The sequence below is a fragment of the Vulpes lagopus genome, chromosome 2, assembly GCF_018345385.1.
Source record: "Vulpes lagopus strain Blue_001 chromosome 2, ASM1834538v1, whole genome shotgun sequence".
In the NCBI taxonomy this organism is placed as follows: Eukaryota; Metazoa; Chordata; class Mammalia; order Carnivora; family Canidae; genus Vulpes; species Vulpes lagopus.
Window position 1 is genome coordinate 138766429 of NC_054825.1, and position 27769 is coordinate 138794197.

General features: G+C 39.7%; 1 protein-coding gene across 6 annotated transcripts in view; it reads left to right on the top strand.

Moving 5' to 3' along the window:
• Window positions 1-27769, top strand: part of PRUNE2 (prune homolog 2 with BCH domain) — a 256673-nt gene that overhangs the window by 70089 nt on the left and 158815 nt on the right. For all 6 annotated transcript variants that reach the window (XM_041742368.1, XM_041742375.1, XM_041742364.1 and 3 more), the window contains exons 5-6: window positions 357-509; window positions 3217-3311. In XM_041742368.1, the coding sequence (XP_041598302.1) occupies window positions 357-509; window positions 3217-3311 (248 nt within the window). The remainder of the gene's footprint in view (window positions 1-356; window positions 510-3216; window positions 3312-27769) is intronic.

Sequence of the window (27769 nt, forward strand, 5' to 3'; positions counted from 1 at the left end):
ATAATATTAATATTTGAAAAGTTAGCCATTAAATTCCATTCTGAAATAAAAAAACAACACCTATCATTTTTGTATGTTTGTGTGGGAAAAGCTATGCATTTTGCTTCTTTACTCATAAATTCTGTACCACAGAGTGTGCTATAGTCAGGTTGTAGAGCTGAACATCTGGTGAACAAAGAGGCAGGGCAGATAGTATTGGAAGGGTTTTCTAAAAACTGCCTCTTGAATGTTACTCTGTGGAGGCCTCTGGTCCAGGCAGCAAACTGAAAGTGGAAGTATCTTTCGAGAGGCTAGAAAACATTGATTTTACTGGCTTGGCTAGAAAGTTTAAGGCCATTTTCATTCATGTCTTCTAGGTAGTATCCTTTTCAAGTGGATGACCATGGAATCCGAGAAGATCTCAGAGAAGCAAGAAGAAATTCTCTCTATCTTGGAAGAGAAATTTCCTAGCTTGCCTCCAAGAGAAGACATTATCAACGTCCTGCAAGAGACCCAATTCAGCGCTCAGGGTGAGTGACTCTGTTCTTTAGCTCTGTTGCAACTCCTGAGGAGGGATGGTTTATGGGATGGCATGTTGCCAGGGCCCAGAAAGTGAATTTGAGGGTGCCTTCATTTTCTTCCCTATGATTGTGCTTGTGGAAGGTTTCCAGGCACTTAATGTTGGCTTACCTGGAAGCAGGCAGCCTGTACTGCAGTCTCTCCTCTGAGGCCTCTGTGTCTGGATGTATGGTTAATACACGCATCTAATGTGCACCCCAGATGCCTCATTACATGAAATCCCTGTGCTGAGCTGGTTCTATTCTGAGAATGTGGCAGGAGCAATGTCAAGCACAATGGGATTTCATAAATCAATTAATTTTAGGAAAAAAGAAGACAGCTAAGCAGATAAAATTGTTCTCTCAATCTCAGCTTTACTAAGACAGTGGATTTCCTGGCTCACTCATTTTATAATAATAATAAGTAGATATAATTCCAGGAGTACCTGATACACACACAGTTTTGCTGCTATAACTTTGCATGGATTATCTTACTGAGCTTTCATGACAACCCTGAGAGTCAGGTGCTATGATTATCCCCAGTTTCCAGATGTGAACACTGAGGCACAGAAAGGCAGCTTTTCTTTCTTGCAATCACATACACAGCTGGCAAGTGACCAGGCCAGGATTTGAACCCAGACATTGACATAACTTTTTCCCTTAGTTTGGAATTCCCCGGGGGCAGGGGCAGGCCTGAGGCAAAGTAGTTTATCTGGCAGATGCTCCCCAGAAACACTGGAGTGATTTATCAAGCAGCTTAGCATTGTGGGAGGTCATCCTTCATCCCGCTAGGGAACCCAAGAAAAGAATGTAAATTGCACCTCACTGTTATCCCACCTGAAGGTTGCAGTGCTGTGCTAAAACTTGTCCATTCAACCTCTGGGGACCGGTTGGTAATTTGTCAGGAGTTTTGTGAGTTAGGTTATGTTGGGTCAGCAGCTTGGAAGCCATGGTGGAAGTGTTCACACCACAGAAACGAACAAATACTGCAAATCAGGTTTTATTGCTGAATATTCAACATTTACTAACATACCACTGGTCTATTGAGAGATACTTAGTTCCAAGAGTTCTTAATTCCCCAGAGTAAGCTCTGGTGGCTAGAGAAAATCCTTAGGAAGAGACTCACGTGCTGGTGTTTGGGCATCATGTTCCCACACTGCGATGGGAAGACCTGAGGAAGAATGAGTGGGGGCATTGATGCATCTGCTACAAATGTATGTGTGTGGATGTACGTGTATGAATAGCTGCAGGACGGTGTGCATTTTGTTGTTCACTTTCAAAACTAGACCAAGCCTTTTTTTTTAGGATTTATTTGAGAGAAAGAGATAGTGCATGTACATGCATGAATGTGTGCACAGAGGGGAGGGGCAAAGAGTCTTAAGCAGACTCTTCATTGAGCATGCAACCCTATTTGGAGCTCTATCTCATGATCATGACCTGAGCTGAAACCACGAGTTGGGCACTTAACCGGATGTATCACCCAGGTGCCCCACAACTAGATCAAGCTTTTAATGTCACAGTATATTCTATAAATCATTTTATGCTGCAGTATGATACATTGTGGCCTTTCAGTCTTTAAGCCAAAGAAAAATATTTAGTACTCATCTGGTTCCTTACACTGCTGTGCTTGACAGAGTGTTCTAAGTTAGGAGGGCAAGCAGTCAACTTTAGTATCTAAACATGCATCTGGGAAGGATATATATTCTCTACTGGGCTTTACTATGGGTCTTCTCCCCAAGAGGTTAGGCCTAACCAGATATAATAACCTAGAGTGAGAGTTAAATGTCAAGCCAGACCTTTTCCTATCTTTTGCAGATAAATTCTACTGAAGCATATTGTCAGCTGACTCAGACTATGCAGTTTTGGATAATTCAGCCATTTCAGATTATTCTTCTCATCATTTAAGGAATCCAGTGGCTCCAATTGCCAAAGCAATTGGTCACAAGGGTGACCAATTTAATTATGGTAGTTTTATGGGTTACATATATAAAGTGTATTTTGAATAAGATTACACTAGAAAATACAGGAGCTCAACTAAATCCATCCTGAAAGCAAATTTTGGCCTTGTGAGGTGTGACCTAGCAAGTTTGCATGATTACACTAGGTCTTCCTCATTTGTGCACCTCTTCCCATTCCATTCTCTGCTCTTGTCTGCTATGGGCCTCTAGAGTCTTTTACTTCTGAGCATTTAGTCCTGTGGCTTCTGGTTGGGGTTGGTTGGTGAGGAGAGTTAGCAACACATGGGGTGTGTGTTTCAAGGGAAGAGAGAGGCTGTAGTATTTCTTCCTTGCTTCCTTACTGATTTGATGCTAAGTTTCTGGCAGCCACTCTCCTGTACTTTCAGGTCTCTGTTTCTTGCCTGTGTCCCTTTTGCTAGTGTCTGAATGCTTCACCATCTTTTTTTCATTTTCTCAGCCCCACCCACGTATCTGTGAGTATCCTGTTATTAAAAATCTTTTTTTTTTTTTAATCATGAGGGTGAATTCTATTTCCTCCTAGGATCCTAACTGGTGCAAATATTGTCACTCATGTGATTTTTTCTTAATATGTATTTATTATGAGTAAGAGATCTTGGGGGGTGGGTATTGAGACTAACAGGCCGAATTCTTTATATAATCCCTTGATGTTACCAAGAAAAGTTCCCCAAGTGTAACATAATGTTTTCCCCTCTCATCTACAGGTTTAAGTATTGAACAGATGATGCTGAAAGATCTAAAGGAGCTGTCAGATGGAGAAATAAAAGTGGCCATTAGTACTGTGAGCATGACCCTCGAGGTAAGGGTAGGAATAGGTTTTAGTTTGTTTAGTTGGTGGTTGATTTTTTGGGCAATGACAGATTTTACAGAATTGCAGTCTGAGCAATTGGTGTACAACTCTCTACAGCATAAGTCAGTGTTACTCTTTTGCTATGAATGCTTCTTTATGATATATTTGACTAAGAATGTGGGTTATTATTTTGGATGAAACCACTGTGCTAAGTCAGTGAAAAATGGCAAACATGGATTCCCAAGGCAAGTGGTATTTCATTCATTTCAGTAGAAAAAAACCTGAAACACAAGCATTCACATTTGTATGTGTGCATATGTATAGTCTGCTTAATAGCAAGGATTATATATGTGACTGGATTCACTTCCAGTTTTTCGGTGAACCACCCCACATTGTCCATAGAACTATTCTAAGAAAACAAGTTGTCCTTTGGCGCTTGTAGGCTGTTTGGATGCATGTCATTTTTAGTAATCAATGGTGACAGTTCAAGTATTCATAAAACTCCTTTTCCAATCTATTAAATGAATGACTCAGAGTGAATATTACTCTTGTCATTGTGTGTTTCCTTGGTAAATTATCCTTTTTCTACTTTGGGGGTTTTCAATGACTTGTATGTTAATCTTAATTAACCTAACTAATGGGGATGATATTTTACAGAAACACATTTGTGCCATGCCGAAGTCTTCATATTTCTACACTGTTATATTGTCTTGGTTGAGGCACTGAGCTCTCAAGTTTATGGAGATAAAAATTGCTGTATAGCAATTCATATTTTGGTTTTTAGAATTGTGTATCAGCATTTTTTTTTCACTTACCTCATGATGTTAATGATGATATCAATGTGTATACTTCTAGGGAATAGCAGGCATGTATGGGGTATCCATGCCTCAGAAAACCCATGAGTAAAGCAGGTGATTTTACCTGTAATTTCTTTGAAAAATTTAATCCCAGTTGCTTGAAATAGTAATTCAGGTCATAGATCCATATGAGTACCCGGAAGCAGATTGTTGTTACTAGAGGGAATCACATTTGGTGGTTACATCATACCTTGTAGTTTATTGAGCACATTCTCATTGTAGGTAGTTGGTAGACTGACACAGTTGTTTCTATGGACTTTCAAATTGCTAGATGCTCCCTATAATTAGATGTTGATGTGACTCAACACAAGAAATACATGCAATTTGGGATGTAGTAACTAGATAATCAGCTTCAATTAGAAATCTGCTTTGTGTATAGAAATCCAAGGAAAATATGGATCTTGCAAGGGTCAGTAGCTCAGAGAATCATTTCTCCTAGTTCAAGCCTTAGGGTTTTCTGTCTCCTCTCCCCCTCCCCTGTTTCCCTTCACTTAATGGCATCTTATTAGGTTTTAAATGCCTTGTTTGGAATTCCTTTCTAAATTAACATAGAGCATCTTGTAATTGCTTAGGGAACTGTCTGTAGTTAGCAAATTATTTTAAGGCTATTATTATTACAGACTTACCATAGCTTTAATGTACCTTTATTTATATTGTAGGGGTATATGAATGGCTTTTCAGAATTGTTAAACTCTGATGTTTGCCAAGCTGAATAAGTGATAAAATGATCATCTACATCTTTATAGTAATTTACATAGAGGTCCAGTAATTAATCAGGCTATTAAGTACATCTCTGGAAACACTATGTGATCTTCTGGGAGGATGGAGAAGGACATTTGTACATGTACAAGAAGGGTACACAGATTAAATGCTAATCAGCTGAATAAGGGCTTTTCACTTGGGCATAATGGGGATAGTAAAGATGATTGAGATATGGGGAAGCAGCTCCTTAGTAACATCCTATGATTTCTTTGAAAGAGCAAATGCACGTTACTTATTCAGTCTGTCAGTTTTGAAACAGCTGTCTAGACACCCTTTAAATCTAGATAGACTCTCAGGCAGCCCCGGTGGTGCAGTGGTTTAGCGCCGCCTGCAGCCTAGGGCGTGATCCTGGAGACCCAGGATTGAGTCCCACATCGGGCTCTCTGCATGGAGCTTGCTTCTCCCTCTGCCTGTGTCTCTGCCTCTCTCTCTCTGTGTCTCTATGAATAGGTAAATAAATAAAAATCTTTAAAAAAAACAACAAATAAATCTAGATAGACTCTCAAAGTTCCTATGAGTGTCTCAGTCTCGTATGTTCTCCAAAGCATGTTGAGACCTAGCTACTTCGTGATGACTTTTGTAAATTCTCCAGTTTATAACCATCCTCTGAATCATCCTTTAGTCTAAAGGACCAACTTAGGACTGAAATAGTTATTGTATCTTCCATTAATTTTGAGCTTGTTTTATGTATTTATTTAATCATAGTTAGACAATATTTTAGGTTAATTGAGCATAATGATGACATCTTTGACTTTTTTTAAGAAGGAGAGAGAGCATGGTGATGGGTGGAGGAGGGGATGCAGAAGGAGAGGTAAAGGGAAACTCTTTGCAGAGCTTGACATGAGGCTCAATCTCATGACCCTGGCGTGATGATCTGAGCCAAAATAAAGTATTGGACACTTAACCAACTGATCCATCCAGGGGCCCTGGCATCTTTGACTTGTATCCCCCTTTAATTTCTTGGCACAGTGCTGAGCATATAGTAGGTGCTCTACAAATAGAAATACTTAGTACATATTGGTGTTTTTAGTTTGTCCCTGAGATATCTGATTTTTACTTCCTTTTCAACTTAAATAAACAGCTAGGAGAGTGAAGCTACTTAGTTGTGCATCCAAGACAATATGCTTTGTTCCCTTCTAATCAATTTTTTTCCCAGATAACTATGTCTGAAGGCTGAGATCATATAGATCACATATGGTCCACATATTTGTAGATAGTACTGCTTACCCAGCTGTTGTCCAAAAGTGGATCGGGCAGCTTTGCAAAGTAGTTGTTACTGGAAGGAATGCACTGGAAGTTCTGTGGCACGTCAGGGAAATGGACAAAAGGTTTCTTTACATTTTTGGTGGTCTTTTACAATGCTCTGATTCCACAGTTGTATGTGTCATGACCTTTATCGACTGATGATCCGATTAATTTTGGGAGGCAAAAATATTGAGAAAATCAGAGGAATCTGTGTCCTTGCAATATAAGAGAAGGAACCCCTGGTTTAGGAGATAGAGACCACTGCTTTGACAGATGGGTTACCTCGGGCTTCTATGTTGAAAGCTACTAAGCCCTTTCTCATTTTCCTGGTAGTTTGTATCATAAAGAAGAGTTGTAATCTAATCAAGGGCATAGGTGTTATTGAAAGACCTACCGTAGAAAGTAAATAATTACAGTCATGCAGAGTTTGCTGCATTTGCTCCCTATGAGGTCAGATGAATGTGACTTGGGGGAGCAATGGATAAAAACTGGCCTTCTCAGAAGCATGGCCAGAGGGGTAACCCTCCTTACAGAGAGGACTTGGAAGCTAGGACCATGGAGAAGGCACTGCTGTCTCATTTTGCATGGCCTCCAGGTCATTCTGAGCCAAATACACACACATCTTGTGAGGCATCCACGCCACATACTGGAATTCACTTCATTGACTGTTGTTGTACCTCATCCATTGTGCCCATTTCATTGCCTGCCAATCTGAGTATCAGAAGAGAAACGCAGGTGGCTTTGATTCTGTTCCAGTCCTTTTTTTTTTTTTTTCTATTGAAGCGTTGTTGACACACAAGGTTACATTTGTTTCAGGCAACATAGTGATCAGACAAATCTGTATGATGTGTTATGCTCAGCACAAGTGCAGCTCACAATCCTGCATTTTAGTGGTGCAACCAGTGGAGAGAAGTAAAAGTTGCCCAAAACTAAATCCATATTAAAAACTAGAAAGTATACAAATTAAAAATAATAAAACCTTAATCAGAAAAAAAAGAAAAGTATTTCAAAGCACATGCTAATTGAAACAAATTCTGCCTGTGTTCTTTTTTTTTTTTTTAAAGATTTTATGTATTTATTCATGAGAGACACACAGAGAGAGAGAGGCAGAGACACAGGCAGAGGGAGAAGCAGGCTCCATGCAGGGAGCCTGATGCAGGACTTGATCCAGGGACTCCAGGATCACACCCTGAGCAAAGGCAGATGCTCAACCGCTGAGCCACCCCCAGGTATCCCTGTCTGTGTTCTTTTACCAGAAATTAAGTGGTTATTATACCTCCTAGACCTGGTATACCATTAAGGGGAAGGGACAGATCTTTCCATTCCAGTGAGGTACCACCAAAGCAACTGAGGTTCCCTTGCTAACACCAAACAGGATTACAACCTCCTTTAAGCATGTCCAAGGCTGTGAGCCTTTAGCAGCTTTCCACAGGAAGGACAATAAGCAGGCACTGACCTGCTTACTAATTATTATGATCAATGACATTATGATTCATTCGGGCATGTGTACTATGTCAGTTTGCTCAGGCTGTCATAACAAAACAGCACCGAGTGGTGTTAACGACAGAAATGTAGTGCCTCACAATTCTGTTGGCTAGAAGTTCAAGCGTTGGCAGGACGGGCTCCTTCTGAGGGCTGAGAGTCTGTTCCATGCCTCTTACCCAACTCCTGGTGGTTTGCTGGCGTCTTTGGCCTTGCCTGGCTTGTAGAATTGTCACCTCAATCTCTGCTTTCACATTCACATCATCTTTCCTCTCTCCTTGTCTCTGTGTTCAAATTTGTGTGGATACTAGTCATCCTCTCCAATGACCTCATCTTTATGTCTGCAGTGACCCTGTGTCCAAATAAGGTCATATTCTGGGGTACTGGAAGTTAGGACTTCAGTATATAAATTTGAGGGGTGGCGGAGGGACACAATTCAACCCATAGCATATACTACTTGTAAAAGTAGTAATTTTCCAGAAAACTTAAAAGAATAAAACATACAGGACTGTCTGAATGAACCTGTTGCCTGCTAACCACATGTTTTTCTTTCAAATCAGTTGCCTTTAAGTGAGGAACAGTGGGGATTTTCTGCTCTTGAAATTTGGTCTCCTTTATTTGGAGCTGGAGTCTGAGGGAAGTGTTCAGGCTTGTTTTCTCTCTGGGACTGTCAGCCGGGGGCCTTCTCATGACCAGACACTCTGCTATTTGAAACCTGGAATAGAACACATGGGATGCATTCTGGTAAAGTGACTCAGACCGCTGACTCATTCTGCCCTGTAGAGATTACCAGCCAAGCTGCACCTTGGAACACTGCAGAAGGAAAAATACATTTTCCCTCAGCTTTTGGAACCCAGAGCAGAATGAATTTCAAGATCACTGTTAACAGTTCCCTAACAAAAGGGAACATTTATTCAGGGTGTAGTGAGCATTATTGAACCACTGTAACCTGTGCTTTCAGACTGAGCAAACCAGTCTGAAATCTGGTTTACCAATTTTAAGCTCCAAATATGATTTCTCATGGTTTGAGCTTAGAGTTTTTGGAGATCAAGATGGAAGTATGTCTAGAGTATTTGCCTACCTTGATGTGTCCTAGAATGCATAGTTAGGAATATTAGCCGGGGGTGGGGGGCATATAGATGATTCTTAATTAGTGCATTCTTCAAAATACCAAACCCTTACATGGTAGGTGATTTTTCAAAGCAACTGGCCAGCCAGTGGAAATATGTGCAAAAACTCCTCTGGATTTTTAAAACATAAGTGCCTCCATTTCCTCTTGGGTTGAGGCTGGCCACCTCCTCCTTGCTAAAGAGGTAACATTTGATGTTGAGTGCTCACTGTATACCAGATGGTAGAGAGAAGACTTGCAAGCATCATCTCATTTAATCCCCCAGAAAGCCCATGAGGTAAGGGTGCTGTGGTTACCCCTGTGCTGGTTAAGGTAAACCCGCATCTCTCAGAGACTCAACACAGAAGTTGTTCCATTTTTGCTCTGTAGTGATCCACTTTGGTGTTCCTGGTCTGGTAGCCTCGGGTGATTGAGAGACCATGTTCTACATGCAGCTCCCAAGATGCCTGTGAACATCTCCAAACAATTACTAGGAGGGAGAAGAGCTTCCAGGGCCACAGATGGAAGGCTTTATGGATCTTATTCCAAATGTAGCATCCATCACTTTCACTTACCTTTCATTGGCTCAGTCACCTGGTCCCATCTAGCTGCAGGGAAGCAGAGAAATGTGGTCTAGCTGTGTGCCTAAGAAGAAAAACACTTTGAAGAATACTTAGCCAGTCTCTGGCACAATCTCCATCTTGGAAGCAAGAAAATTGGAATCTAGAGAGATGAAAACATTTGTCCAATGTAGAGCGGAACTAAAATCCAGGTTTGTCCTGCTCCAGTACTGTTTTCACTGCTTGGGATATGGTACCCATGGGCAAGACTAGTTGTAATCTTTGAGCCCACCCAGGGCTTGACTCATGAGTCATCCAGAGATAGCAAGTGCCCCAAATTTGAGGTGTCAGACAGCCTACGCCTCACAAAGCAGTCTTTGGTTGAATTCTCCTTTTCCTCACTCCTCATACCAAGACTTCTTCCTCTTTACGTTCACATCTTTATTTCTTTTAAAAATCATTTCAATTTTGATCTGTAAACATCATCCAACTTCTAAATATTCATAATGAAAGTAATTATTGGCCCCTGACCTAGAGGAGATTTGGTAAATAAATCCAGTACATAAAAGTAATTGGAACAAAAATTACAAGACAAGGAACTGAGTAGGACATACCATGTAAGAAGGAAGGGAGTGTGATGCTTCTTTTCAGCCTGACTCTAGAATTCAAGGATATGAGTATTCTGGTTTGCCTTGCTGTGATATTTAACTTTTTAAAAATTGGTATTCCAAATGGAAAGAAGCCTAATCAGTTAGTGAAAAAAAAATTTAATGATAGAGATCTTTTATTAAAATGAAACAGTATTACTTTTGAGTGCTATACTAACTTCAAATAACAAAAACTTTGAGTAGTTGAGGTATTAGGAGTTCTCAATTCATACCTGGCCTAAGGGTCCAAAGGGAATTAAAGCCAATGCCAAAAACAGGTAACTTTCATGGTATGAATTTAATGATCAGTGTGTGTGTGAGACATCTGGAGTATGAATTTAGAGGTAATAATTCATGGCTTCTTACAAGTAATTTAGAGCTAATAACTCATAGCTTCTTGAGGACAGTGGTAGGATAAAAAGAATGAAAGATAGGCCCACAGGGATGCCTGGGTGGCTCAGCAGTTTAGTGCCTGCCTTCGGCCCAGGGCATTATACTGGAGTCCTGGGATCGAGTCCCTCATCGGGCTCCCTGCATGGAGCCTGCTTCTCCCTCTGCTAGGTCTCTGCCTCTCTCTCTTTGTCTCTCATGAATAAATACAATAAAATCTTAAAAAAAAAAAAAAGACCCACAAAAGTAGACTTGCATGCCTTTTAAGCTATCATGAATGGTTCTTGATAAAATATAACTGAGATGAGAGAATCAGAAATCATTACTTAGGGACACCCAGGTGGCTCAGTCCGTTGAATGTCTCTGCCTTCAGCCCAGGTTGTCATTCCAGGGTTCTGGGATTGGGCTCTCTGCTGGGCTCCCTGTTCAACAGAGAGTCTGCTTCTCCCTCTCCCTCTGCCCTTCCCCTGCTTATGCTCACTCTCTCTCTCTCTCTCTCTCTCTCAAATAAAGAAATAAAAATCTTTTTTTTAAAGATATCCTTATTTAAAGAATGGCTTATCATATCAGTGGCAACAGCACTTTGTCTTTGAAACAAAATGTACTAAGCAGCTAAATCTTATATTTAGAATCCTTATAATTTGTATGTAGGTAGCACCTTCTGCAGATGGCAAAAAAATATTTCAAAGACACCAAATAAAGCCTGCAAAGCCAGCCCATCTAGAAGTGCCTTATAATGGAATTCCTGTTTTATATCTACAGCTTGAGTTAAGTTGGGGCCAAGTTGATGTTTTGTTGACAACTTTTCTGTTTTACCTACTGGCCAATTTCAAGTGGACTTAAATGATTCATGAAACTTGGCCCATCTAACCTTCCTTCTCTGTATTTATTTCCCTAAATGGTACAAAATACCTCAGCACAGCCTTTCTAGCAGTCATTTTGAAGCAGGAATGAAATAAACAGTGATCCAAAGTTCAAAGATCATGAAGTTACTCATATGCACTGTGCTTTTTTGGACATAGGACAGTGCCCTGGACTTCTATCCTTCTCTCCTGTGACACTGATTAAAAAAAAAAAATGCGTTTATAGAGAAGGGATGGCAAGGGGGTTGTAGAGAAAACACAGAGTCTGCCCTCCAGGCATAAACCTCTCCTTGGGGCCCAGAAATCCCCACTGACTTCCCTGGACAACTGCAGTGGGAAGGAGATAATGAGATAAGATGCAACAAGGCTTTGGGGAATATAAGTGATGCTAGCCTCAAAAGTGATTATTTGGCTTGGTGCAGAAAGTGAGCAAGCTGTGGAAGGACCTGCATGCTGTTCCAGGAAGACCAAATGTGGTTGATTGGTAGTGAACAAACCAGGGAGCGTCATAAATTCCCCCGATGGCATCTTACTTGCTGCATCTCTAGCGGAGAGTGGCTTTGTGGGATTCAGATTTATAGGCAAATGTGGATGTGTATTATTCATTGCCATTTCCCCCTTTTTATTACATTTTGTTCTTACCCGCCCCCCTCCAACATGTCCTTGTACCTGCTTTTGTACCAAGAGCATGGAACAAAACAGGGCTGCCATACCCCACGCCAGGATGCCTGACATCATGGTGAGTTGGGTCCAATTGGCTCCCCTCTCCCTGTCACCTCCTCAGAGTGAAACCGTATTCCAGTTATGTGCTGCTGTGTAGCAAGCCATTCCCAGGACCCAGAGGCTTAAAATGAGATATTAGTATTTCTCATAGTCTGTGGGTTTATTGAGTTCAGCTGGGTAGTGCTTGCTGGAGTTTCTCATGGTTAACAGTCAGATGGTGGCTGTGAGCTCAGTTGTGACCGGGGTTTCTCCTGGCATGACACTTAGGTTCCAAGAGAGACAGCCGCAGGAGCGAGCTTTGTGAGACACTCGGGGGGCAGCTGCAGTTCCTGTGACCTAACTTAAAATGTCTCAGAGTATGACTCTCATCATTTTCTATTCAAGTCTCCGAGATCAGCCTAGGTTGATGACAAGAGAAATTAGCAGTGGTTTGATGGTAGATGCCTGGAAACAATAACAACAACAAAAAAAACCCTCTTATTTAATAGCCATATAATCAGATGAATCTCACGAATGAATTAGCTAATTTTTGTGCAGTTCTTGCATTACAGTTGATGACTGGGTATAGTTTCAACAAGAATGGAGTTGATATTTCTGTTTTCCTTAATAAGAAAGTGAAACAACAGGCTTTTGTCTGAATTTCCCCTGCTGGTCTACAACAATAATGACTTCTTTGCTGAATTAGTAGTTTACAAATACTAGAAGATTATGTCCTCAGGGTTTTGGGGTTTTGTGCATGTGCTGTTCACAATGTGATGGCCACAGACACAACACACTTGAAGTTTAACTTGAGTTTTAACATTTTCTTAATTACTTTCTTAAGTCCAGACCTGGTAAATTGTTTGTGTAGAGACTCAGATTATAGATATTTTAGACTTTGTGGTCCAAGATGCAAGACTGAGGATATTATATAGGGATTTAAATAGCTATTTGAAAACTTCTAGCTCGTGGGCCATATAAAACCAGTCAATGGGCTGCATGGGGTCTATGGACTTGACTTTGCCAACCTGCTCTAGGGGAGCAATGCAACAATAAAACAAGTTTTGATGTATAGTGTTTGCCAATTTCTGTAGTGTATATACTCTTAGTGTGGCTTGTTTGAACACACCAATATGACATCATTGAAACAGAGATGGGAATAATTGATAATCCTTTACTGTAAAACTGGAATTTGGTCAAAAGTATTCCCACCAAGGGGGAATAAAAAAAGGAAAATGAGAAAAATCTATGTGAGGTGATGGATGTATGAATTAACTTGATTGTGGGCATCCTTTCTCAATGTATACCTATATCAAATCATCGAATTGTAGGTTTTAAATACATTATAATTTTATTTGTCAAACAAAGCAAACGGAGAAGAGATGAGCAGAAGCCTGCCATTTTTATAGCATTTCTGCCATGCAGATACTATAGATGTAAATAACATAAAGAGCATAGATAATAGTAACAGATAATAAAATAATTATGAAGGGATGTGTTTCAGAATTTGACTTTTGTTTTTGATACAACGTATGTAATATAAAATATGTACATTTAATTTTTGCCATGGCTACGTTTACTTTGCAAATGCTGGGTTTGCAGATTCCCTCCAAATTTTATAATTGTCTCTCATTAACCTGTACATGTCAGTTCCAGCACACCAGTAGGAATGAGACCCCAATTCTCAATGTGAGGAGGAGCATGTGCATATGCAGAGGGAAGAGATTGGAGATGGCTTACCCAAGGAGGGAGTTGCTCCTGGTACCCAAGGCTGTGTCATTCAGTCCCAGACTTTTTTTCTATCAATCAAGGAAAAGTAGCCACTTCTACCCGAGTATTACCACACTTCCTTCCAGTACCTTTCTAATGCATATTTATCATTAAAAAGCCTATAAGAAAAGTCTTTTAGATGTCATCAAAATGCCTATGACTTTCCATTTGCATGCAGTATTTTTGGTACCTCTGTCACTTCATTTGGGGATTTCTCATTTAAATTCACATTCATGGGGTGCATGGGTGGCCCAGTTGGGTTAAGCATCTGACTTCAGCTCAGGTCATGATCCCAGGGTCCTGGGATCGAGCCCCACATCAGGCTCCATGCTTCTCCCTCTCTTCCCTGCTTATCCTTTCTCTCTCACTCTCTCTCTCTCTCTCTCTCTCTCTAAAATAAATAAATAAATAAATAAATAAATAAATAAACAAACAAATAAATAAAGTCTATTAAAAAAATAAATTCACATTTACCTTTGGGGAAATGGGCATATTATCAGAAGGCATTCTGAATAAATTCATGTGTCACTGCATCTTATGCAAATACCAATTGTACATTTCTAGACCTTCAGAAGTCATAAGTAATTCTGTTTTATTGAAATCCTTTTGCAGGGGGAGGACAGTTGACCCTTACCTTGTGAAGGAGCCCAAGTATCAGTGTCTATCTTTCTGAGAAGTAAGCTCCAGGAAATTGGTAGAATTAGGCACCTCTCTTGTTATTGCCCTTCAAGAAATGTTGGTATTTTGGAACACCTGGGTGGCTCAGTGGTTGAGCATCTGTCTTTGGTTCAGGGCGTGATCCCAGGGTCCTGGGATTGAGTCCCACACCTGGCTCCCTTTAGGGAGCTTGCTTCTCCCTCTGCCTGCCTCTCTCTCTCTCTCTCTCTGTGTGTGTCTCTCATGAATAAATAAATAAATAATCGTAAAAAAAATGTTGGTATTTGGAAAGCTTATAGGTAGACTTTGGTTCCAGTCACTTTAATCTCATAAAATGGCAAAGAAACCACAAAAACCGCCCTATTATGTTCATTCTCTCTCTACTTCAGCCTGGCCGAGGGAATTAAGAACCAGCATTTTAACAAAATATATCTGTGACAATTTGAACTTTCTTTATGGCATAATATCAAATTCTCTTCTGCAGCTCTCTTCACGAGGAGGGAAACCCTCAGGACATTGTGATATGTTAGGATGACTGCTCTTTCGCTCTGTAAATACATTTTTAAAGTGTACTATAATGTCATTTTGATGGTTTAATTTCTGGAAGGATTTGGCTAATTACATTTTTAGGAATGTCTTCAGACCAGTTTTAGCTGCCTGGTGTTAGCAGCTGTTGCTTACCTTTTCTCTGGTTTATTTTCTCTCTCTCCTGCTTTCAGAGTTATTTTGTTGATTTGGAGACCTGACCTTGGTTTAAATTAGTTTGTCTGTAACACTTCTGTGAATCACACTGCAATATTTTAATGGTTAATTACTGCATTGCATCAACTTGTCACAGAAAAGCAGGCTGTGAAGCTAAAGGAGAATTTCTCCCTTTTCTTGTGACAGAAGAAACCTCTGCAAAAAGGAGACAGTTGGAGCTTGGTTGTCTGAATGCCCCTTTCCTCTCCATGTAGGTAAATGCTGAATCGGTTCCCTGAGTAACAAGGACTCCTTTTGAGTGCACATTGAAATGAAATAATAAATTTATACCAAATAGCCAGTGGCGATTCAGAGAAATAAGGAGACTCAAACAAAGGAATAATTTAGGATAGTTACTTTCTAGAATAGACATCTTTTTTGTTGTTCCTTAATCAATAGTGGTTGCTAAGGTTGGCTGTATGGAAGTTTAGTGAAGAGTGGGTTATGATAGGTCGGTGGTGTCGCCTAGTGGTGGAAAAAGGAAAACTTTAGCAGATAAGGTGCTAGAACTAAAATTTGGTAATTTATTCTTGTCTTCTTTTATTCCTTCAGAAGAATAATCTAATGTGCATTGTATCCCTAGCATGGGGCTAGTACAAACCTTGAGTAATTCAAGTTACAAAAATAAATATAATAGTAGCCAGAATTTGCTGAGTGTTTACTATGTACCATACATTTCATTTTCATTGAACCTCAATGACTAGTCCCTGAGATAGGTCTATTCTTACTTCCATTTTATAAATGGATTGTAATAGACTCTTCTAGAAAAAGTATCTCATGACATGAAGTATTTGTGGCTATGATTTGCCTTCCAACATGTTAGAGTAGCAACCTTTTCATGATACCTCTATGAAATCTAATTGTCAGTTTCTTCTCAAATACCCATGCCAAGTACATTTGTTCTGGCTTTCAAAAGTGCTATCTTTTTATCTCAAACCAAAAATGAAACAGTCATTTTCTACCTACCTGCTCATGTCATTACCTACCTACCCATGGAGCCCAAACAATGAGGCTTCCAGCTTATACTATAGTCATTAACATCACTAACTCATCCTGTTGCACATCAGGTTGGATAATGTGTCCCTGGTACAGCAAGATTGAAAAGGAGGGCTTGAATGTTTGCACTCATTTCATTATCCACTTAAGCACTCATTAATGTAGTCACTTGTTATCAAACATTTATTGAGCATCTACTATGTAGCTGAAATATGGACTTGATACTGCAATATAGTCGTTTCTGTCTTCCCTAAGCTTATGAATGATTGGTAATTTTAATTGGCTCTAATGGGGCCAATGCAGGATACCAGAGTTTCTGACTCAGTAGTTCTGGGGTAGAACTCAAAAAATTTTATTTCTAGTTAAGTTCCCTGGGATTCTGATGCTGCTAGCTCAGAGAACACACTTTTGAGTTCTGTTGGTTTATTTTTTTTTATTTTTTTAAAGATTTTATTTATTTATTCATGAGAGACGGAGAGAGAGAGAGAGAGAGAGAGAGAGGCAGGCAGAGGGAGAAGCAGGCTCTCTGCAGGGAGCCTGACGTGGGACTCGATCCCAGGTCACCAGGATCACACCCTGGACCGAAGGCAGGCACTAAACCACTGAGCCACCCAGGGATTCCCCTGTTGGTTTAGAGCCATTTGATTCAGGTCCCAGCTTTTGGATGTGCATACACAGATCCTGAGGAAGGGAACTGGTGTTCATTGAGTATCTACTATGTTCCCAGCATTATGATAGGTGCTTTATAGTAATTTATCTTTCAAAATTCTGAAACCTTCCTTATGACATGGGCAATTATTAAATTTATTTGACAGGTGGATAAACTGAGACTCACAGAAGGAAAATGAACTACCTCAAGCATTCCTACTCCACAGAGTAGGCATTCCAACCCAGAGACCTCTGATTGCAAAGTCCTTGTTCTTCCCTGATTGTTCTATGTTGGGTCATAGAAGAATAAGCTTATTGTCATCATCATCCTTATTATCTCTCATCAAGTATGAGAGAGAAGTTACGATATGAAAGATAAGAAAGGCTGTATTTCCCCAAAACTTAGTGGCTTCAAAGACAACAATTTAGTATTTCTCATGATTCTACAGGTCTTTCCTGAGCTCACTCATGCAGCTGTAGTCAGCTAATGGCTCTGCCAGGGCTGGGTCATCTAGAGTGGCCTCACTCACATGGATGGGGACCTCAACTGGGAAGGTTGGAAGGGATGGCTGGTGGCTGAGCCTCTCTTTAGATGTAGTCTTTCATCCCAGGCTTCTTCACCTGAAAAACAGAAGCCTTCAAAATGGAGGAAGCATGAACTTTGGGGGATTCATTCAGGGGCACCTGGGTGGTACAGTTGCTTGAGAGTCCAATACTTAGCTTTGGCTCGGGTCATGACCTCTTGGTCATGGGATCAAGCCTCACATTGAGCTCTGCCCTCAGCATGGAGCCTGCTTGGGATTCTCTCTCTCTCTCTCTCTCTTCTCCTCCTGCTCATGCTCTCTCTCTCTCTCTCTGAAATAATGAAATCTTAAAAAAAAAAAAAGGAATATATTCATTTAAAACATGTATGGAAGAGGAAACTGGACAAGTTCACATTTGTGTATGGATGGTATAGTTTCAAAAATATTATAATGTTTGCACATCTCAAGGTAATATATTTGTAATTAGTATCAGTCTCAGCAGAATAGGTGGCCTGTTCAGTGAAGATAATTTGAGGAAAGTCTTTTAAGGTAGGCTATTTGATTAGTTTGAAGGCAGAGTGAGGGATACTACAAAGAAGAGAGTGATAATATCCTATGGATTGCCACCCTCACCTTGACAGGGAAGAGAAGAGAAGGGAGAAATTTTCCAGAACTGGGAAGAAGAAGACTGAAAAGAGAAGGCCACTTCAAGAGGAGCCTTTGGCCAAGGAGTGGCCAAGTTCAAGGTGGTCCCAGCACCTGTTGGTTGGGAAACCAACAGGAAACTAGAAGCTTGGAAGAGACTCTTGCTATTGTCTGTAATGTCACTGCTGTGGCAGAGAGTGGGGTGGAGGAGTATGGCAGGGACACGGGAAAACAGCTTGCAGACAGACGTTCAGCTAGAAGATTTAGCTGACGCACCAAAACAGTACAGAATGTTTCCCAAGGTGACAAGTGAGGCCGTGCTACACAATTTTCAAAAGAAGTGGATGAAACTTAATGACAGTGGTTTTAGGCTTCTCACTATCTTAGATGAAGTAAAAGGATGGAAATTTGGAAATAGAAAAGAAGCCACATTTCAAGATGTGTTTGTCACATATGACTGAGGCTGAGGGGCATTGATCCCTCACCTCAAGCTTGGGGCAATGAGTTCTGGAAAGCCTCCTCAGAGAGACTCAAATGTGCCCTTTGCAGCCTGGGGGACACTGTGTTTGGGCATGTCTCACTGCTGCCTACAAAACCTGAAGGACAAGAAATATGCAGACTGGCTATGCTGATGGAGTACCTAGAACAAGTAGTTGCATGGAGTAGCCCTCACCCCAAGAAAACTGTTGGAGTAAAGTGCACGCAGGAATATTTATGTGGGCTGGATCTGAGCCACATGCAAGAGACAGCCAGGGTGCATTCCGTAATAGATCCTGCCCAAGAGGGCTGACTTGAAGTGAAAACAGTAGGTCCCAGCTGGGAGAAGCTAGAAGCAGAGCCAGCTTCCTCAGGGCTGGGGAGGTGAGGAATAGGTATGGCTTCCAACTGTAAGGGTGTAGGGGAGAAGGGATACAAGAGCTCTGATGTGCTACAGGGAGCCCGTGAAAGTGACCCACCTGCGAAGAGCAGGAAGCTCTAGTATGTAGGTACACCAGAAAGTGACAATGAAGGGACAGCTTTTCTACTCCTACCTCATCTTACTTCCTTGTCTCCAACCCAGAAAGGGTCTAAATGACAATTAGCAAAATGAATGAGGGAATAGAGGAGGTGAGTGTGGGAACAGGGAAGAGAGAGGAACAACATACTGCCTCCCACCAGCAATGGGCCTCCCTGGGGAGGGTAGAAGCTTAACTCCATAAAAGACCTGCAAGTTTGTCTACTAAATTGAGACTGCAGGAGCGCCTGGGTGGCTCCGTCTGTTGAGTGGCTGGCTTCGGCTCAGGTCGTGATCTCTGGGTCGTGGGATCAATCCCTACGTCTGGCTCCCTGCTCAGTTGGGAGTCTGCTTCTCCCTCTGCCACCAGTGCCCCCCCACCCCCACTCTCTCTCTGTCTCTTTCTCTTAAGTGAAAAAAAAATCTTTTAGAAAAAGTAAATTAAGACTGCATCTTACAAGTTGAGATGCCCGAGAAGCTTTGCTACCTGAGAGTAACAAAAACAGATCCAGAAAAATCACAGGGTTTGCCTAATGTTTTACATAGGATTGGGGCAAGAATTTGCCCCACTGAGACTGCTACACGTGCACCTTGTGAGTCCTGCCTGTTGTATGTCTCTGTACATCTCTGTAAAGAAACATGAGTTACTGTGTAGTCTCTGAGTTAAGGAAAGTGGTGGTGTTTCCCCAATTCCTTGTATTCCTCCCGCCAGGTACTTCTTCCTTTGTGAATGCTCTCTTCTTAAAACCATCTTGATTTTTTTCTATATAAGAATCTGTTGGAAGCCAAATGGAGGAAGCAGTGAGAGAGGAAGCAAACAATGTGTTTTTGCTTAAAGGCCTGTCTCCTAGGGATATCCCTGGGGTCACAATGTTTTGGCTCTATGAACCTGAAGTGAAGTGATTTAAAACAACCATACCTGCCAGGAAAGTGTGTTGGTATCAGCATGAATATTAAGAGCTGAGGTGTCCAAGACCAAGATTTGTGGCATATTTTAAGCATATTATATATATAAAGGGGGAGAAAGGCTTTCTTCTTTGAACTTCCTAAGAGAACTTTCCAATTATTAGTACTTTATTTTCTTTTTTTGGCAGACAAATGTAAAGTACATGAAGCTTTCTTTTTGTGTGTGTTTGATGAAGATTTATTTACACGTTTCAACCGGGATATTCCTCCATTGTTTGATTTTAGTTTTGGATATTTGAAAACTTTCTTTCATTTTGTATTCATGTACCGTGCTGGGCACGGTACACGAATTTGTTGTTGTTGCTAAAAAAGCAAGTAAACATGTTAACATTTAATCTTCCAGTAATGGAATCGGAAGCAAGAATCTCAGCAACTTACAATGCTGTTCAGAGATATTTTTCCACTGCCTGTTGTGAGAAGTTAGGGTATGAAAATAAATGATGTATGGAGCCGTAGGAATGCGACTTTTCCAGACTACCTTATGTCTAAGGAACATTAAACATAGGGTTCTCGTTTAGCAAATAAATAACCATTCATTTCAATGGCTGTGTAGTCTGGACTTTCGTGCATATTTTTGCAAAGATAAGGAGAGGCCATTAGGGATTTAATATAAAATAAATCGCCAAGGGGTCTTCTTGTAGTCCTAGTCTTTCTGCCACATGGTGTGTTACTAATGTGCATAAATGGGCTTAAATGAATTTGTTATCTGTATTACATTTGGAGTATGTATATATTTATATATTATTTTTTAATTGTGTTTAAAAATAAAACATTAAATACATCATTTTGGAGAGTTGGAAACGTAGAATACGTAAATCAATCAGCTTCAATTAGTATTAAAAAATGTCAGTATATTAGAATTGCCTGTGGGTATATTTACCCCACAGAGTTTAATATATTTTAGTTCTGTCATCTATGAGGTAGCCATATGGTTAATTTGTCACCTTATAAGAATAGACTGTTACAATCCAAGCTCGATTAATGACATAACGCTTCTGCACCGTTGAAAGAGTCCATGTCTTGGTTGTTTTATTGATGCCCTAGGTCAGATTCTGATCATCATCTTCATGCAGTATTGATGGCTTTAGCTAAGCAAGGGGCTTTGCCGCTTTGCTCTCTTCTTGAGTTACTTTCACCATGTTTACAGTTACAGGCAGAAAGTGGCAGAAATGTTCTGTATCATATCAAATTATTTGATTGTATATATTACAGCATCCATAAGGGCAGTGCCATAAGCATTTATCTTTGGATTTTCTCTCTCTTTTTTACAGAAAGAGGAAATTATCCTTTTTACAATGACAAATGGAAGTTAATAAATTAACTGGTAATTAATTAATTAATTAATCTGGTAAGATTTTAAAGATAGGTACAGTCTTCTTTAGGTTAGATTCTGGAATGATTCCAAATGGTCTTGATACCATTTTCAAATAGAGTTGCTCATCTCATAAGAATAGCTTTGATGTTTGTCCCTTAGAAATAGCTCTTAGTAAACAAATGATCATTTAAAAAATTACATAGTGATGACAGTTAATTTTTACTACTTTTTATTAATGACTGACCATGTGATGTTGAATTATTACATCCATACTAAATTTTCTCTGTTTCATATTTCACATATAGACTGTGGCATAAATATATTCTAATATTTTTTTTCTGCTAATCAATTTTATTTGAGGCTACTCTTCTCAAAAAGAGCAAAAACTTTCTCAATTACGTGCACCAATATTTCCCCTTCAGGTAGTCTTAATGTAATACTATCATATCATATCAGAAATATCATTCAATTAAAATATTTACTAGATAACTGTTAGACCTTGGTGATAGCTTTCACTTGTATTTCTTTCTGAACACAAATGAAATCACTGTTTTATATAATCTAATGCAAGGAGTTGGTGAGCATGTGTGTGTAACCTTTGCATTTGACTGGTGAGGAAAATACTACTTATTTTGACTTCTCTAAATTTGACCAATTTATCATTGGAGGGTTGTTTTTCTTGCCTTTATCACTGCTTTACTGAACATGTTTATGGGGCATAGGCTTCAACAGCAGGAGGTGTTTTTTGAAAAACGTTAAGCATAAAGTATATTTTATAATGTATTCATATGTGATTCAGTGTTTGTTTCCACTCATTGACAATGTAGGCACACAGTCCAACGTTTATCAGTGATCTTAAGTAGATGAAAATCGCCTTTGATCCTTTATCAATCTGAGTGGATGAATAGAGGATCCAAGGCTCACTGTGGAGGTGGATTCTATGTCCAGAAGATTCAGGTACAGTGTCCTCCTTTTCCAAATGCTAACTGACACAGAAGTTATTTAACCTCATAGAGATTAGCAATCCATTGCCAAAACAGACACCAGCACTTTGGAGTGATGAAAGATTTTTAAAAATCCAAGAATTAGAAAATTAATCCAGATATTTTTAATATAAAATAATAACCCCCTAAATGGTAGTAAAAAAATAACTTTATTTGCATACTGCTTTGCTCTTTTCCAATAAATTATCAATCATGTCTCTGATAGAGAGAGGTTAGGATTCTAATCTCTGTATCTTTAGTCTCTCAGCCAATGCTGCTACACATTCCAGGTTATTTGCAATGTAGGGGATATTTCCAAAGAAATAGGCCTTTTGGCAGGAATTTGTTTTGTGCATGTCACATTTGAGTATAAATATATTACAAACTATGCTAAGCAAGTCATTATTGACTTTAACACAATTGCTACTAAACAAAACAGAGTTTATGTTATTTATAAAGATATCCACAGTGATTACACAATTCTTTTGTTTGTTGTCTAGTTGGAAGAAACCTTTTACTGCCCTGACCACCCTGGTTTACTGTGCTCATCCGTCAAAATTCTTTAACATTCTGATACACAAACATTCTTCCTCCATGCCCAGCATATATAACATGGCCCCTCCTATATTTAACTTAGAACAAATTATCAGCCCTCTCCCTGCCCAATTCTGAATCTCACATCTTTCTTTCTTTCTTTCTTTCTTTCTTTCTTTCTTTCTTTCTTTCTTTCTTTCTTTCTTTCTTTCTTTCTTTCTTTCTTTCTTTCTTTCTTTCTTCTTTCTTTCTTTCTTTCTTCTTTCTTTCTTTCTTTCCTTCTTTTTTCATCTCACATCTTTCTTTGTTCAATGATCCATTAAGGCTCTATAGTAACAATGTGTATGTTCAACTGTGGCAAAAACTCATTTTACTGATCAAAATTGGGCAGCACACTTATGGTTTGCTTTTTGCCCATTCGTTGAAAATCACCGATCTTAAATTTTAATATCACTGTCCTACACAGCAAGTCTTCCACCCTAGTGAGCTAGACTGGATCTCATGTGACTCTTTATTTCTTTTGCCAAAGTTAGCAGCAAGCAGGACAATGGATTATATCCCCTTTTCTTGGAGCCTCTCCTGATATTGGCCTTGGGGTGGGGAGATGTCTTACTATTTCTGGTGTGAATAAGAATCAGGGGAAATTGAACCCAAGTAAGAGAGATTTTGTAGCAGCCCAGATTATTTACTACAGAAACTTCCTCCCCCTGGATAAATGGTCTGGTTGTGTGTTTAAGGACTCTCTCATGATAGTAGAGAGAACCAGGGAGCCTGGCTTTCTATGGCTGTTTAAGGTGCTCTGGTGAAGGTCCCTGAGAATATTCTGATGCTTAATCTTAGGCTGTTTTCTTCCTTTTTGTTTTTTTTTTGTTTGTTTGTTTGTTTGTTTGGTTTTTTTGGCTGTTTTCTTCCTGGTAAGCACTTCCTATTTTAGAATATGCAATTATCATCCCATGTTCATAGCATCGCTATTCACAATAGCCAAGAGGTGGAAGCAACCTGTGTCCCTTGATGGACGAATAGATAAGCAAATTTGACATACACATACAATGAATGGAATATTTTTTCAGCTTTAAAAAGACAGGAAATTCTGATACATACTGCAACATGGATGAACCTGGAGGACATTATGCTAAGTGAAATAAATCAGGCACAAAAAGACTAACACTGTACGATTTCACTTACATGAGGTACCTAGAGTGGTCCGATTCATAGAAACAGAAAGTGGAATGGTGATTGTTGGGCTAGGAGGAGGAAGAAAAGAAGAGTCATTGCTTAATGAGAATACGGCTTCATTTTGAAAGCTGAGAAAGCTCTAGAGAGCTTTTGTTTTTGCACAACAATGTGAATATACCTAACACTACTGAATTATACACATAAAAATGGTTGAGACGATCATTTTACATGATTTTTTTTTACTACAATTTAAAAAGCCTTAACTATTCTATTGTTAAATTGCTGCTCAAGAGATTCAGCTCCATTGGCTCTGTATTGGAGGAGAGAAATATTATTGTGAGGGTGCCTGTCAGACTACATGTTTATTATTTGGGTGAAATCTGTAAAAATAAACAAGGAAGCAAGTCTCAAAGCAACAACAACAACAACAACAACAACAAAAAGTTGAGATGTGACCCAAAAGGTAGCTAAGGGTATCTATGGTTAGAAAGAGAAAAGCAAAAAAATAAATAAATAAATAAAAATTAAAAAGAGAAAAGCATTTGCCAGGCAACCCCCATCCCTACTCTTCTTCATTCCCTGCTTGCATATGTGTGAATATCTTAGGATTTCTATTTAAAACACCAAAAAAAAAAAAAAACAAAAAAAACAAACAAAAAAAAACAAACAAACACCAGATGATATAGCACCTCCTTTCATCTTCTGTTCCAGATATGGCACCAGAACTCTTGCAGGATCTGGGAAAACATCTCTCCCCCAGGCAAAGTTGAGGGACTGCTATGGACTCAGGAATCACTGCTGCTTTTTTAGCTAGTAGTGGCCATGCCCCTAATGACCCTGTATACCCAGGCAGGCTTCAGGTCTTCTAGGAAAGAGACATATGTAAATAACACCTTGACATTGGAGTTCAGAACCCCATTTCACCTCTATAAATGATAAAGCAGTGTTATTACATAGAAGAGGAGGCAGATTGATGCATAGAAAAATAATGAAAAAATAATTTAAAGAAATACTAATTGTCTAGCTGTATTTCTCTTGAATTGCAATAAATAAGCACATAACTGTATTTTTGTTGTAAAACATTCAGACATTACATAATAATAATAATAATAATAATAATAATAATAATGCTGAAATCCCACCTATCACCTCAATCCTAAGCCAGAAGTAATTGCCAGTTTGGTGAGTGGTTTCTTTTCAGTTCTTTTTCTGTGGATTTTCATGGAAGTATACTTCTACAGATACATTATATGTAATACATATATTTATTTATATAGAATGATGGAAAAAGAAAGAAATACATTCTTTCAAGATCTTTGAGTCTTGCTTCCTTATTTGTTTTTATGGATTTCACCCATATGATAAATATGTAGGCTCACAGTCAACCTCACAATGATATTCCTCTCCTCATCTGTCCCAGAGCAACATGAAACTGAATGTATTCTTTCTGGCCAGGTAACTCCTATTGCTATTGTGGGTTTTGGGTTTTTTTTTCTTTTTGTTTTTTTTTTTTTAGTAAAAATAAGACACATAAAAGTTAGGTAATTTTAAGAGTACCCAAGTGTCAAAGTGAAAAGTAAACCTTTCTCTCTGCCCGATCTCTGTCTCTCGAGAGTAATACTGTAAAATGCTTGTGTGTGTGGTTTCATTTTGGAAGCAAGCTTAATAACTGGAGAAAGGCATAAATGTTAACTTTAAGCAGGCACTCTTTCTACTCAACCATTCACAATGAAACAGATTGCATGGGGAGGCACCTGGTTGGCTCAGTGGTTGAGCATCTGCCTTTGGCTTAGGGCATGATTCTGGGGTTCTGGGATCAGGTCCCACATCAGCCTCCCTGCAGGGAGCCTGCTTCTCCTTCTATCTGTGTCTCTGCCTCTCTCTGTGTGTCTCTCATGAATAAATAAATAAATAAAATCTTTAAAAAAAAAACAGATTGTACAGGTAGCATCGAGTGTACACCAGACCTGAGTTCAGGTTCTCTCTTGGAGTCTGCTCAGATTGCTGCCTTCTTACTATGCTGTTTCCTTGTATGTACTTCATGAGGGTCCCTGTTCTTGGAGGCCACCTCTCGCTGCTGGAGTCTCTGACACTTGTGTTTTGAACTGTGCCCATCACTGCCCCTTATCTTGAACCTCTCCTCACCTTCTACCAAGCATCCATCAAGTCCTGTCAGCCCCTCTGCCTAACGACTCACAAGCTCATCTTATCCCATCCACAAGGCTTCTACCTTAGTTCAGATTCTTCTGCATGCTTTGGATGGTATTGCAAAGTTTCCTTTCTGGCCTCCTCTTTAGATGAGCCCCTGCCCAATCTGTCGGATTCACTTATGAAATTACAAGCTGGGCATATTGCTGCTCTGCTTGAAACCCTTCTGTGTCCCTCTGTCACCTATGGAATAAAGCCCTGCTTCTAGATTACTCCCGCTGTACCTTCTGCCCTCTTAGGTAGGAGGCATGTCCATGTCTCTTCTGTGCCACGAGACCTGCAGGCAAGGCTGGATGTGCTGTGTTCTTGCCTCACCTTGCCTGTGCTCTCATGGAGAGCACATCCCTCACCTCCATTGCTTTTCTTCCTCCTGCCCAGCTGTTAACTCTTGAAGCCCCTGAGGCTCAGTGGTGCACCTCTTCTTTAGTCCTCCTCTGCTTGGAGAAGAATCAGGAGCTCTGCCTCTTTGTGCTCCTAGTTCCATTTGTATTATTCTATAAGCATGTTTATCGCTTTGTAATGAAGCTTCTGGTTTGCTAACCTGCCTCCCTCCTCCATACTGTGACATCTTTGAGAGTGGAAATGTTGTCTTCCTGTTCTTACCATGAATTCCCAGCATTTAGCATTGTGTCTGCACCTATGAGGCTCCCTCGGAAGGCAGGCTGTAAGAATACATCAGCCTGACTCCTATGCTAGCTCCAAATCGATGTCTTCTAATTTTCATTCTTTTCCTCATTCAGATCCTTTTTTATCCTGTTTCTTCCCTATCACCTTCACCATCCTTTTCCTGCTTCTCCTAGGTATTATTCCCAGGCATGTAGCATAGCAATATATGGGGAATTATCATAGTGAGGTCTTGTTTTGACTGCCTTGCCTTGTTTCTTATTTTGGGTCATTGAGCCAGTCAGTTCCGTGACACCCTCTATAGTCCCGTTTCTTGGCTACTTAAAAAATTCTTTTGGAGTTGGCAGGATTTGTAGCTTGGGTGGCTGTTAGAAGAGCATTATGCTTTCTTCATTAATTTACATGACATTTTCTTAATGACCATGTATCTTTTGTAAAGAAAAGGGGTTTGTTTACCCAAATTATAAGCAAACGTAATTTAAGTACTAGAGTTTTGATTAAGCAAAGTGAAGCATCTGTGAAGTCAGGGGTTTCAGCAACCCATAAGTTCCCTTTGATTTGTAAGATCCTACACTCATTTGACAGTAATCTCTTGGCCTTGACATTTATCTGAGTCATATTCTCTTGATATGAAAAGTCAGAGTCCAGGCAGAAGTAAGTAAGTCAATGCTGAGTTATTTCTGATTACCATTTGATTATAAATTCATATGCGATCCTTGGGTTTACTTGAGATTTTGAATTAACGGGATATATCACCATCAGTTATAGAACATGGACTACATGGTTCATTAAAAGAACCATATTTGGATGCTGTTAATGAAAGTTGGTATTTTTTAAGTTTATTTTTTGGTATTCTCTACACCCAAAGTGCAGCTCCAACTCATGACCCTAAGATCAAGAATCACATTTGTCCTTCTAACTGTGCCAGCCAGCACCCCAAAAGTCTATATTGGTTAAATAAACAAAATATATACATTTCTCTCTCTTTCCTTCATCTGTCCTTTCCTGTTTTTCACTCTATCTCTTGCTCAGACTTGTTTCCAAGAAACCACAAGGTAGAGATAATATGG